The sequence below is a fragment of the Eretmochelys imbricata genome, chromosome 1 (genome assembly GCF_965152235.1).
Source record: "Eretmochelys imbricata isolate rEreImb1 chromosome 1, rEreImb1.hap1, whole genome shotgun sequence".
NCBI classification, from domain to species: Eukaryota; Metazoa; Chordata; order Testudines; family Cheloniidae; genus Eretmochelys; species Eretmochelys imbricata.
Genome location: NC_135572.1, coordinates 222,941,794 through 222,956,512, shown reverse-complemented (window position 1 = coordinate 222,956,512; position 14,719 = coordinate 222,941,794). Strand labels below are relative to the sequence as shown.

Sequence of the window (14,719 nt, the reverse complement as noted above, 5' to 3'; positions counted from 1 at the left end):
AAAGACAGACCTATATACTAACAAGAGACACTTAATAGACTGATCTGTGCTCAACTATAAAGATACCATGATTATGTAAATGTTGTAAATGGTAGGAATGTAGAACGCAAAGGGAGAGACGTAATGGAAGGTTAAACTGTATTATACTATTCAGCCACTAGGTGACACTGTGTGTAACATACCTTGTTTAAACTAACTTCAGCCATACCTGTCGGAGTATTAAGGTATCTTACGGTGAACACATCTGGTGTGTACCTCTCTTGCACAGAAGCTCTGTAGCCAGTGCATGTCTGGTACAGAAATCTGGCCTGCTTGTAGCAGCCCTGTAACCTGCACAAGGTGTGCATGTCAGGGAGAGCTTTGTGGGGGATCCAGGGACCATCTTAAGTCCTGTCATATCTAATATCTTTAGCTATGATCTGGCCATGGAAATGAACAGCACAGCAGTGACACTTGCAGATGACACTACATTGGGAGGAGTTGAAACTAGTGGGGACGACAGAGAAATAATACAAAGGGGAAATGCAGTGGTCCCTTGCTCTCAAGTGGAGAGGGAGCCCGCTCCCTCTCACTATGTCAGGCAGCAGCACTCAGGCTCGGGTCCCACTTGCTGGGCTGATCTGTAAGCAGTCTAGAGTTGGCAGCCTCCTTTCAGAGCTGCCACCTTTCAAGAGTCTAGAGCCCTGGCATTCTAGGCGGGGTGGAGTATAAACAGTTTTTAATCCTCAGCATCCTGGCTGGGACAGCCAGCAGTTCATGGTTTATAAGGGAAGCTCTGGCCCTCTGGGCAGGGCAGAGTGGGAAGCAGGTTTTGCCTAAGCCTCTCGGCTAAGGCAGCCAGCAAAGACACAGTCTGGGGCTCTGGCTCTTTGGGTGGGGAAGAGCAGGGAGCACCAAACAGTCTAGGGATTCAGGCCCTCAGGCAGGGCAGAGCACCAAACAGACAGTTTTGATGACCTGGCTCTGGCCGACAGCAGACCTCTTGGCCTAACGTGGGGAGGCTGCCACCCCAGGGATGGGATTGGCAGCAGGGGATGGGGGGACCTTGGTGCACCTTACTCCACTGCGTCCCAGCCCGGGGCCCAAACACTGGCAGACTGTTCCGCCACTGGATCAGCAGGGATCCAGCTAAAACATGTTGACTCGGGTTTTGACAGTGTAACGGGACCAAAGTCCAGTTTCCTTGGTCTACTTCCTACCAGCATCTGGGTGAGGGGTTCCATAGTGCCCAGGTCCTTGGTCTCGTTGGGGTACTTGGCCGATGGCAGTGCCAGCAATTTCTCTGCAGGGTCGGTCTCCGTTGGGGACACGATGCTGTCCGGTGCAGGTCTAGCTCCAGAATTCTGCAGCAGGCTGGAGACTTCTGTCTCCTTCCCTAGCTCCCACTCCAATGAGATGCAAGGCCCTCCCTTTATACTTCCTGTGCTGCCCTGGTAATTCCGGCGACGGGGGCAGGGCAGATTTGGCTCTGCCCACCACAGGGAGTGTCGTGGTCCCTCACTCTAAAGTGGGGAGGGAGGCCACTCCGCCTCACTGGAGAAAATAATACAAAGAGACTTCAAGTATTCTTAGAAAAATAACATGTTGAGATTCCATTTAGAAAAGTACAAGAAAATCCATGTGAGGGAAAGATCCGGAATAGAGAGATACAGCAGGAGGGAGGGTACCAGGAAGGAGAAATGCTGCAAAAGAGCTTGGGTGATAATGGCCAAAGAGATCAGACAGTTCTACTAGGCATTTAGGGCATATCTACACTGCAGTGAGAGGTGTGATTGCAGCACATGTAGAAATACCCAAGCTAGCTTTTACCTAGCTCGGTGAAAGCTAGCTGGCATAACAACAGCAGTGTAGTTGCGTCAGCATGGCTGTGACATGGGCTAGCCACTGGAGTGTGCACCCAGGCTCCTAGGCGAGGCTGTACACGGCAGGTTAGCCTGTGCTGCTGTGTGTGCTGACACAGCTACGTGGCTAGCTCGATCAAAGCCAGCTCAGATGTGTTTATGCTGCAATCACTCCTCCAGATTGCAGTGTAGATTTACCCTTATATAAGAACAGCCATAGTGGGTCAGACCAAAAGTCCATCTAGCCCAGTATCCTGTCTTCCAACAGTGGCCAATGCCTGGCACTTCAGAGGGAATGAACAGAACAGGTAATCATCAAGTGATACATCTCCTGTCGCCCATTCCCAGCTTCTGGCAAACAGAGGCTAAGGACACCATCCCTGCCCGTCCTGGCTAATAGCCATTGATGGACCTATCCTCCATGAATTTATCTAGTTCTTTTTTGAACCCTGTTATACTCTTGTCCTTCACAACATCCTCTGGGAAAGAGTTCCACAGGCATTGACTGTGTGTTGTGTGAAGAAATACTTCCTTTTGTTTGTTTGAACCCTGCTGCCTATTAATTTCATTTGGTGACCCCCAGTTCTTGTGTTATGAGAAGGAGTAAATAACACTTCCTTATTTACTCTCTCCACACCAGTCACGATTTTATAGTTTAATATCCCCCCTTAATCATCTCTTTTCCAAGCTGAAAAGTCCCAGTTTTATTAATTTCTCCTCATATGGCAGCTGTTCCATACCCCTAACCATTTTTGTTGCCCTTTTCTGAACCTTTTTCAATTTCAATATATCTTTTTTGAGATGGGGTGACCACATCTACACGCAGTATTCAAGATGTTGCATTTATCAACATTGAATTTCATCTGCCATTGTGTTGCCCAGTCACGCAGTTTTATGAGACCCCAGTGTATTTTTCGCAGTCTCCTTTGGATTTAACTACCTTGAGTAGTTTTGTATCATCGGCAAATTTTGCCACCTCCCTGTTTACCCCTTTTTCCAGAGCATTTATGAATATGTTGATCAGCACTGGTCCCAGTACAGACCCCTGGGAGTCACCACTATTTACCTCTCTCTGTTCTGAAAACTGACCCTTTATTTCTTCTCCTTTTTTCCCTATCTTTTACCTAGTTACTGATCCATGAGAGGACCTTCCCCCTTATCCCATGACACATTACTTTTCTTAAGAGCCTTTGGTGAGGGACCTTGTCAAAGGCTTTCTGAAAATCTAAGTACACTGTATCCACTGGATCCCCCTCGTCCACATGCTTGTTGACCCCCTCAGAGAATCCTAGAGGATTGGTGAGGCACGATTTCCCTTGACAACAACCATGTTGACTCTTCCCCAACAAATCATGTTCATCTATGTGTCTGATCATTCTATTTTTTACGGTAGTTTAAACTAATTTGCCTGGTTCTGTAGTTTGGGTTATTGGCCTGTAATTGCTGGGATCGCTTCTGGAGCCTTTTTAAAAAATTGGCATCACATTAGCTATCCTCCAGTCTTCTGGTACAGAAACTGATTTAAATGATAGGTTACAGACTACAGTTAGTAGTTGTGCAATTTCATATTTGAGTTCCTTCAGAGCTCTTGGGTGAATATCATCTGGTCCTGGTGACTTATTACTGTTTAGTTCATCAATTTCTTCCAAAACTTCCTCTCATGACATCTCAATCTGGGACAGTTCCTCAAATTCGTCACCTAAAAAGATAGGTAGATAGTACTTTCCATTTTTAAAGCACTGCACAAATATTAGCTAATTATTCCCCACACAGTCTCTAGGCAGTACATATACAAGTACTATTTTGCCCATAGGTGTGAGCACCAGGATAGGAGAGGAATGATTTTGGGTGGTAGTAGGAGTAATAGGATACATTTATGAAGGGACCATTAAGGTTGAATATCAAGATAAACTTAATGACCGTGAAATAGCCAATAGAACAAACATGACAGGGACATGGTCCTCATCACCTGGGATGCTGAAATCTAAGCTGGACAGAGCAGTGGGAATGTGCTGTAGGAACCAGTCCTGCACTGGAGTTGGGGGCAGGGGCTAGATGATCTCATAGGGTTTCCCATCCCTAGCTTCTCTGAGCCTTTTCCAACCCTGCCCTTTGTTTTCAGGCTCCAGAAGATCCTTGGACCCTTTCTCTGAGGCCGTGTACGAGGAGATCGATTATAACCTGATGAGAAAGAAGCAGGAAATGTTTGATCGCTCAGGTCTGTGTGTGTCATTCCTAACAGGGAGAAAATCTCTAATGCACTCTGCCTTCTAAAGCTCTGACTTAGAGCTAAATCTCTGCAGCCTTCAAGCCTGTGAGTCCTGGATGGCTGGAGATGCTGGGTCTGTGAAGAGACCAGCCAGTTACTGGACTGAGATGAATGAGTTTCCTCCCTAGCAGACTCTGCTAGCCCCATTCTGAGGACAGTCAGGCCCATCAGTACATCCTGCCGCCTTAGGGGGTAATTAGTTATGGGTCAGGAAGATGACTGTTCTCGTCATTTTGACTGAATGTCAATCAGGGGGGAAGATGCTGCTCTCAGTTTAGCACATTGTGGGGCACTCTGAGCATGGTCAGTGTTTCTCCCTGAGGCTACTTCTGAGATGCACATTCTCCTCTCTGCTAATGGTGGGGGTTGGTCACAGACTCTGATCATAGGAGGGGTGTGGCCTTGTCTGGCAAAAAGGCGGGGGAGGGGGAGTATCTTCCAGAACAAAATGGGAGTCATGTCCGTGGCTGAGGAGATCTGGAGCAGCAGCCTCAGCCATAATTTTCTGCTGGATCAGGCCATGAAGCAGCAACATTCAGGAGGAGAAGATAAACATTCCCATCTAAAGATTTAGATTCTTACACCTTGAGTGTGACTCAAAACAGGCCCCCCAGTTCATGAGAAGGATTTGAATGAAACCCACAGGAGGGGATGCCATGGTAAAAGGCTCACTCAGTTCCTTCCTCACCTCATGAGGTCAATATGGCTCTTCCCAGCATCTTCCCAGTCTGAATTATCCACCCCAAAGCCACATTTACTACAAAAAACTGATATTTAGCTTAGAAAGTCTGTGTCAGCCTCTCACCACTCAGTCGCTGTGAATTCAGCATCTTCCCTTGAAGAAGCAATATAGTGAGACAATAAATCTTGCTCCAGGACCCGGATGCATTGCCCATCAGCCAGTTTCGCTGCTCTCACTGTGATAACATCCCATTTACCCTTTCTCCAGTTTCCTATTCAGATGACTCAGTGACAAAGCTGCAATATTACACCGGGGACAACGAGGGGGAAAATGATCCTGGATCAGAACAAGGTAACAAGGATGGGGGTGGAAACAGAGGCACACAAAAGATTTCTGTCCAACTCTTGGTGGAAATGTGAACAAATCGTGACCCTTTCTGTGTGTGGTTGACTGTGCTCTCTCCCAGGGGAGGAGCTGCAGGGAACCTGGCAGAGAAATATTCACACTGTATGAAAGAATCTGACTTCCACAGCTGACACGTGTCACTGTACAACCCCTGATCTATGCCCCATGACCTTAGCCCCCTGCCTCCTCGACAGGAGCATATAGCCAAATTCACGATCCAGCCCATATAATGTAAGGACTTTAAACCATGTCTTTATAGAGTTCAGTTGAATTCACAATGGTCAGCTCTGGTGTGGCAGCTACTATCTCCCAACAGCCTGTGATGGGATGTTAGATGGGGTGGGATCTGAGTTACTACAGAGAATTCTTTCCTGGGTATCTGACTGGTGAATCTTGCCCATATGCTCAGGGTTCAGCTGATCGCCATATTTGGGGTCGGGAAGGAATTTTCCTCCAGAGCAGATTGGAAGAGGCCCTGGAGGTATTTCGCCTTCCTCTGCAGCATGGGGCACGGGTCACTTACTGGAGGGTTCTGTGCTCCTTGAAGTATTTAAACCACAATTTGAGGACTTCAGTAGCTCAGACATAGGTGAGAGGTTTATCGCAGGAGTGGGTGGGTGAGATTCTGTGGCCTGCGTTGTGCAGGAGGTCAGACTAGATGATCATAATGGTCCCTTCTGACCTTAATATCCATGAATCTATGAAGCAGGTCCAGGGTTAGCTCAATACCAGCATAGATCCTGATCTCATTGAAGGGCATGACAAAGTTGGTATTGGATGCTGTGGGGCAGGGCTGGAGCTTAGTTATTTTTGAGGAAATAAAGGTGGCACAATTATTGTTTCACAGAATGTCCATGACTCTCCCTTTTCCCCTGGGTCACCCTGTGACTTCCCCTGCAGACTCTATGATGAAAAGCCCAAACTCGAAAACAACAGGCCTTTAATGGGGAACTAAAACCTGCTGGGGAAATGGGTGTGTTCAGGGGAAGCTGACCGTGGTGTTTGCTGTTCCAGAGGGAGCTTTCCCAGGGGGGTCTCAGTTGGATTACGATAATGTGGAGGAGCCTGCCTTGAGGAACGTCCTCCAGACTCCAGACAGCCGAGGTGAGCAATGATAAATCTGCCTCCTGGAAGCCACATTACCCCTTGGCTACTGCTGCTCCACCCTCTTCATTCCCTAGTCTGCCCTTTGATCCTGAGCTCAGGGCTGGGAAGAATTAACCCAAAGTAGCCTGGCTGGAGCCAGGGAAGGGCTGTCAGGGTTCCCTCCCCACTCTAAACTCTAGGGTACAGATGTGGTGACCCGCATGAAAGACCCCCGAAGCTTATTTTTACCAGCTTAGGTTAAAAACTTTCCCAAGGCACCAGTTTCATCTTGTCCTTGAACAGTATGCTGCCACCACCAAGTGATTTAGACAAAGACCAGGGAAAGGACCACTTGGAGTTCCTATTTCCCAAAATATCCCTCCAAGCCCTTACACCCCCTTTCCTGGGGAGGCTTGAGAATAAACAAGATGAGCATAAACCAGCCTTGGATTTTTAAGACCCAAAAACACCAATCCGATTCTTAAAAAAAACCCAGAACTTTATTAGAAGAACAAAAAAGGATAAGAGAACAACTCTGTAAGATCAGAGTGGAAGATAATCTTACAGGCAGTCAGATTCAAAACATAGAGAATCCCTTTTGGGCAAAACCTTAAATTACAAAAAGACACAAAAACAGGAATACACATTTCCTCCAGCGCAGCAAATTTCACAAGCCAAAACAAAGAAAACTCAACACATTTTCTAGCTAGATTACTTACTAACTTCACAGGAGTTGGAGAGCTTGCATCCTTGATCTGTTCCCGGCAAAGGTATCACACGGACAGACAAAAGCCTTTCACCCCCGTCCAGGTTTGAAAGTATCTTGTCCCCTCATTGGTCATTTTGGGTCAGGTGCCAGCCAGGTTACCTGAGCTTCTTAACCCTTTACAGGTAAAAGGACTTTGCCTCTGTCCAGGAGGGATTTTATAACACTGAATACAGAAAGGTGATTACTCTTCCCTTTAAATTTATGACAAGGGCATTCCACAATTAACAGCTCCCCTCATTGTCGCCTTAAGGAGCCACGTCTTTGTTATTTTTATGTTTCCTGTTTGCTTCCCCTCCAATGTCCTCCTTTGTTTTTCCCTGTGCAGTCTGGCAGGATAATGTCAAACAGCTAAACTGAGGTGTATGTGGCATTCATAAGAAATAATACACATAAGTCCCTCCTTTGCCACACCTGGCATGTAGCTTATTTCTCTATTCAGTGGAAAGCCTCTTCTCATTACCATTAATTCCCATAATTATTTCAGAGGTCCCTGCCCTGCCTGGAGATGACCCAGGGGACGGTTATGATGATGCCAGAGAAATTTCTGACCCTGAAGACGACCCTGGTTCTGGACCGAGTGCCCAGGAAGTCACGGGGGCCCATGGGGAAAGTGTCAGGAACAGGGATTCACGGACAGGTGAGTGGAGTGTGGAGAACTCACCGGGAAGAGCCTTTACTGGCCACTAGAGGTCACTGTCACTGCACTGAAATACAGTTATTGGTGAACTCTCAGCTGTGTCCCCTCCCTGACCTCTGCTAAACAGAGTTAAATGGATTGAAATCAAGACAGAGAGAAGATTTCCTAGATAAGGTCCCTGATCCTACAAATACTAGATCCCATCTGTCAGTTTACTCACATGAATACTCTCTCTGACTTCAGTGGGACTGTTCAAATCATCAGTTACATGGGTCCATTGGCAGGATCAGGGGCAAAGTGCCTTTCCCCAAATCAGGTGTCAGTGCCCTGGATGGTAATGGGAAGAGCAGGTCCCTGGAGTGGGGTTAGTTAGCGGCCTGGCTTTGAAATCCCTCTCTTCAATATGTAAATGTCCCCATTAGCACAGGATCAGAGCTGGGACCCAGGATTGCACTCCCACTTTGCACCTCAAAGGAAACTGGGTTGGGATGAAATGTGCATTTCTTTGGTCTTGATGGGAATAACGTGTGAATGAGCATTGTGTGGGTGGGTGAGATCTGTGATGTCCAGGCAAGTCCCATGGTCTAGGGTCCCCACCCTGCTCCAGCCACCAGGTGTCTGCTGGCGTGTGGTCCCTTAGGGGCTATATCCGCTGTCAGGAGTTACAGCAGCTCCCAGTGGCCTATCAGGGAGTCGTCACCCCTCACTGCCATCCCCACACTTCTCCTGCACCAGGGAGGTCTCAGAAGAGAGAGAATCTGCTCCCACATGTTTTCTTTGAAGAACAGAGAGAGAGATAATGGTTTAAACATGTCAGAGGCCCACTAAGAGGAACTGTGGGTGGGGGCTGATTCACAGCCCATGCTGTATGTTGCCCATCCATTATGTGAGTGCACATGGGTGGAGAATGAATGTTTTGACTGTAATGTGACTTGCTTGCTATTTTCAGGCTGGAGTCTGCACTCGCTAAGAAGTGAAGGGGCCTCTGGGGCTGAGAGGGAAGCCCTGTCTCCACCTCCTCATGACCCGGGTTATGATGACGTTGATGATGGCGTCTCTGGGATATCAATATAAGAATGGCTGGGTTCAGATCAAATATCCTGTGAGGATGTAAATGCTGTATGGATAGACTCTTCCTGTCCCAAATGCTCATTGACCCATCGGGGTATTGGAGACTATCCCTGCCTGGGAACTGCTTCAATTAGCTTTTTGATTTCAGTTTTGTTTAGATGCAAGAAATAAGTCTGACTGAGACAGGGGCTGTGATTTCCCCTCTAATTTCCCATTGATCAGACAGTCTGGAACTTCCCTGCTTTTTTGTCCCTAACACTTCTTCATTGTGAATTTTTGCTTTTTCTTATTAAAACCTTTTTGAAGATCTGTCCCTGGGCTGATGTTTCTCTCATGAGGTGTGTTGGGTGGCTCCATGGGGACCAGCAGGGAGAGAGATGGAGACTGATGTGATGGGTTCGGTCACAGAGACCCACTTGGGACTGTCACCTGATGTTCTGAGACTACATCTGAGCCTGTTTTCCCTGCCAGTTTGGGACTCCAGAACCCAGCAACAAAATATTCCTAACTCCAGAGAGCGCCCTAACCCCCAATCCAGACTCCAGACTTTCCTCTGAAATCCAGGAGTATAAATGGGAGGTTATTTACAGGTATCTTAATGAGCACACACACACACGATTAGACAGTGACAAGAGGCCCCTAATCTCTTCTCTGCCCTACAAATGCTGATACTATGCCCTTCACTGTGGCATCAGAGCTTTGGATAGAGATGTATGAAGTGACATGATTTTCTTTCATCCCATGTGGGTCGTTCTCCATCCTTCCCTCTAGGGAAAAAGTGCATATGGATTCTTATGGAGGTTTATTTTATGACATGCTATGAGCTTATGCTACTGAAGGCAGATTTCAGAAGCTCACTTTCAAGTGGAACAGAAAAAGGGTTCAGGTGATTTTGTGATCCTGTTAGGTCCATAGTCTTGGATCAACCACCAAAAAAAGTGTCTCCTGAACAAATGAGCTTCCCCTGGCAGGAGACAGCTCCACTGTGCCTGAGGGACAATGCTGATCAATGCAGTCCTGGAATGGGAAGGAATCTTTCATTTGTTACAGGCCTAAATGCTGAAGACTCAGATCCTCAGAGGCATTTAAACCCCCTAATGTCCATTGATTTCAATGGAGCTTAAATACCTCTGCAGATCTCAGCCTTAGTGGCTTGAAGATAAAGACTGAGACCTTCCATGAAACATGATATTCTAAGCGAAGGTTGAAATGCTTTTTTTAGATAAGGTTAGATTTGCTCACCTTTGTTTAAAGAAGGCATCTTTGTACTATTTTGACTCTTATGTTGTATGGTGCATTATGGGTGTGGCACATCGTGGCAGTGTGTGATGGTATCCACGTGGTGGTGGTGTGTTATGTGATTTGTACAGAGTGTGTGGTGGTTGGGTGTTGCATGTGATCGTGTGTATATTATGTCGGGGAGTGATGCGCTGGAGTTGTATGTTGTTTATGTGCTGGGAGGGGTGTGAATGATGTGTGGTAAAGGATTGTGTTGGGCGTGTGGATGTGACTGTGGATGTGATGTGTGGGTGCTATGGTACAATTTAAAAGTCAAAAAGATAAAGTCAAAATGAAACTTTTTAATAATTTCCTCTCAGAAATGTTCAGGAAATCTATACTTCCTACAGAATGTTTTGATTTTGTGAAATCAGCATCTTCTGATGGAAAAATATTCCAATAAGAAAAAATGCAACTATCTGTCCTAGTTCTCTTTCTAAAAGACACACTTTAGGTCAACCAAAACTGTGGGCTTGATGTAGGAATTTCTATGTGAAATGTGTGTTATTCAGGAGGTCAGATGAGCTGATCATAATGGTCCCTTCTAAGCTGTGAAAGTCAAATATGAATCCCTGATGTGAGATAACATAGCCAGATCCACCCACTTCCAACAATCCAGGGAACCCTACAACACCCCTTCACAAAATAGTCAGACAGCTATAGCAATGTCACTCATGAAAGAGCAAGCAAATGGCAGAAGTCTGCAGGAGATTAAAACAGCCCTACTGGGTTTTGGTTACAGTATGATCATGTCCACTCCCTGAGGGTAATAGAAAGGGGATGTACTGGAAGCAAAAACATACAGAGGTAAATAAGCATCCTGGCTGAGTTCTACAATATCTAGCAACTGATCCAGGACTGGATTAACTTTTTGTGGGCCCGGCCCCAAACATATTTGTGGGCCCCTCCTGGGGAATGAAGAGGCCAGGGGCAAGAGCACAGCGGGGAGGGTGGATTTGATTTAAATCACGAGTCAGGCAGACTCAATTTAATCATGGTTTTCCACATAAAAGTGTATTCTTGTTGTTGGTTATAACCTTAATACATATTCTTCACAACTCAGAGATAGGTGTAGATTTCATTTTTAGAAGGTACACACAATACATTTTTAAACTGTGATTTATTTTGAAAACTTTTCAGATTAGTTTTAGAGCTATATCAGAAAATAAATGAGTGTTTGGTTATTTCATTTCCCAAAGATAACTGAAGCAGATATTTATGAAGTTATTGGGAGGTGAACTATCATTAATATTTGGAGGATTTTCTTGCCAGGCTGTATTAGGAGGAGAACATCACCAGACAGATATTTAAATTGTTTTATTTAACTAAAACAACAACTTTAAGTAAGTATTCTGGATATTTTTCTTCAACAGCAAACAGAATAGTTTAACAAAAAAGCATATGTCCCTCACTTCTCACCTTTATCTCCAGACTTCTTTTCCTTGTCCAGATCTACTCCGCCCCCAACAATCTTCTATTCATTGAACTTTTGGAAACTTTGCACTTTTAGAGAGAGGTTAGGGATTGACTCTGTGTACACAAATTTGCAGAGGGACAATAGGGTTGAGGTCTGTTATTTCTCATCTCTATATATTATTTATTTATTTAAAACATTTTTGCTGTTAACAAGAATGTTATCTCTGGAGACACAAATCCAGTCTGAGAACTGCAAAACTCAGCATCTCTGATGGTATCTTCTAGATTGAGCACTAAGTCCCATTGTGTAGATAGAAAAATTAACCTAAATAATCTATACAGAGGCCTGTGGACCCCCATAAGATTGGGTCCCAAATCATGAACTATTAGAACTCATTTACAAAACTTTTCTTAAACATTACATGAATATATTATCTCATACTATAGAATTAAAATTTATAATCCTAATTCCACGATGAGATATAATGTACCTTAATTAAAACTATCTTTAGATATCTTTTCCTCAAAAATCCAATTAAAACAAAAAAATCTGATTATTTGATTTTTTTTTTAAAAAGTCATTGATTTTTATCCACCCTGACAGTTGGGCAGGGCGGGGGGAGGATTGGTCCCTAGCTGGAGCGAGGCAGGGACCAAGGGCAAGATGAGCACAGTGGGGCATGTGGGGAGGATTAGTCCCTGTTATCTCAATTGTCGGAGACACAAGGTCAGTCTCCCTTGTGGTGGAACTGGCAGCGGCGTATTATCGCCGAGGCCGACAAATTTGCAGGGGCGGCAAATTTATAACAGCAGCATTTTTGTAATCGCGGCACCAGTGACACCGCGATTCTACCAATCACAGCGCGTATTGAAACCACCAATGACAGCGCGACGCCATTTAGAAAACGTACTCGCGAGAATCCTAAACTGCAGCGGACCCCCGCTTGAACGCGGGGTTTTGAATCCATGCGCGGTCCCGCGCTGAAAGCGAAATTCCACTATGCAGACGCGCGTTCAAGCGAGGGTCCGCTGTACTTGTCATTTTATTTATAATAAAACTTGTAAATGTTCAATTATTTGAATGATATTTAGATTCATTTTAGTTCAAACAAATTTGTAAAAAAACTAAAACAAGTTCATATGGGGCCAGAGGTGGCCATTCTTTCAGGGCCTCGGGGCGGCAAAATCATTAATCCGCCACTGGGAACTGGGAATCAGAAGTGGGCCCCCTGCTCTCCTGCCCCCAACAGAATGTGTTGCCCACCTTGCATGGATGGCAGGCGCAGGATACAGCTGTCTGTTCCAGCGCACACAGCTGTTCACTGACCACCCAACTGCAGAGTTTTCCAGGACCTGCTCTGGCTGCAGGACGTGGGACCCTGGTGAACAGTGCAGCCCCAGAGCTGAGGTTTGTACGTGTAGAGCAGATGCTACAGTGGGCTGTGTGCTGGTACTGGAGGTGGCTAGTGAGCCCAGTGGCCACCAGGTCTATCAGCTGCTCCAGCGTAACCGGTCCTGGTCCCTATTCCTCTGGTCATGCTTGAGGAATTGGGGCCAGCATTCTCTCCTCCCACGGTGCATCCCATTCCTCCTTCGCCTTCTAGTACCTCGGGGTCATCAGTCTTCCAGTGCACAGTGATAAACATTTCCTCTCTGACCCTCTCCCTTTTCCCCTGCTGACAGAGGGTCCTGTCCCAAAGAACCTGAGGGGGAGGGTTGGTCCAGATGAGGTGGAAATGCCGGCCAAGAGATGAAGGAGCATATGATTTTTCTGTCCGGGGGGGATGACGGGAATCCCTCATTTTACATTTTGCATCAAGCCAATGGCACAGGTTGGTCCTTTAGTCACCTTGGTATGCTCTGATTCCATCTTTATTCACTGGCCGGCTGAGAAGCTCCTGCTAATCATGTTCCCAACCCACAGACCCACTATGGTAGGAATTGCAGACTAAATTCATCCAAAAAAAGAAAATGGTCAGTGATGCAATCCCGTGCTCTAGGTGTCTCTAAACCTCTGAATGTCAAAAGTTGACACTAGACGACAGGGGATGGATCACTCAATAAATTGCCGTGTTGTGTTTCATTCCCTCTGAAGCATCTGGCATTGGCCACTGTTGGAAGACAGGGTACTGGGCTAGATGGACCACTGGTCTGACCCCGTATGGCCATTCTTTTGTTCTCTGTCTCTGAGTCTAGCAAACTACCTTAATGACTACTTAACCGGCTGAGTATGTGGTAAAGAGAAGACTCCAACTCAGCTATTTGCTTGCAGTCTCTGGCTGAAGGGCCTTCAGGTGTGAGGGTTGAGTATCAATTATTTGTTTTTCATGTTTCTATTAAAATATTTGTAAAATAGGGAAGATGTGTCCTGACCAGTGGAACCTGGAGTTGGAGGGCCCGTGTTCCCTGTGGAGACTGTTACTGACATGACACCAGGGGAATAAGGAACATGGGGAATAAGGCTGGAAGCAACCCAGCCACATGGACAGAGCAGTGCACAGGGTTTAATGAAGTGTCATTTGTTCAATGTGACCAGCATTCAGCTTCACACTCTGCGAATGAAACAATGTGGGAATCCTATGAGGGGCCTGGCACCAGTATTAGTTTTAACATGATTTCAGACTGGGGAAGCCTTGCAGGCTGTTCATCTGCTCGAGGTCCCAGAGTGGAAGAGGGGGCTACGTTTCCAGGCCAGTGAAGGGATTCCATCTATCTACGGCAAGGAGATATTTTGGCTTCGGCTGCCTGAAACAGAGTATCAGTGAACAGGGAGGTTTAGTAAGTGAGAGGAGCAGCTGTTGCAATTTTGCCTTGCCTGGGAACCTGACCGACCAGACGTGGGGGAAAATTAGGGCAACCGTTACCAGGATGCTGGACGAGGGTGCAGAGGCTTCCTAACAACAGAGCAGATTCTCCCTCCTTCTCTCTTCCCATGCAGCCAGGACATTATGACACAAATGCACAGAACCAGAAGTTTAAACACTGAGGTCCAGAAGGAGCTATATCACTTAGTCTGGCCCCGGGCTTCATAATTCCTGTGTCTGGGGTGATGCTTTCATGCCAGTAAAGGTATAAATCTATAGAATTACATTGGAGTGACTGTGTTACCAGGGAGAGCATGCTCGGTCTGTACCCCTTTAACAGGGAAGAATTGCAAGGGTAGTTAGACAGAGTCACTCGTCGTACGTTCAGATTTTTTTCCTCCACTTGGAATCCATCTTGGGTCAGACCTGGGGAAGAAGGGGAGGAAATGGCTGCCAGGGCA

The 14,719-nt window shown here is 46.2% G+C and overlaps 1 protein-coding gene across 1 annotated transcript in view; it reads left to right on the top strand.

Moving 5' to 3' along the window:
- LOC144269783 (scavenger receptor cysteine-rich type 1 protein M130-like) overlaps positions 1-8,763 on the top strand; it is a 75,610-nt gene extending 66,847 nt beyond the window's left edge. Inside the window, exons 12-16 of the mRNA XM_077825632.1 lie at positions 3,964-4,059; positions 5,072-5,143; positions 6,212-6,301; positions 7,537-7,689; positions 8,639-8,763. Of these exons, the coding sequence (XP_077681758.1) occupies positions 3,964-4,059; positions 5,072-5,143; positions 6,212-6,301; positions 7,537-7,689; positions 8,639-8,763 (536 nt within the window). The remainder of the gene's footprint in view (positions 1-3,963; positions 4,060-5,071; positions 5,144-6,211; positions 6,302-7,536; positions 7,690-8,638) is intronic.
- Positions 8,764-14,719: the final 5,956 nt, after the last annotated feature.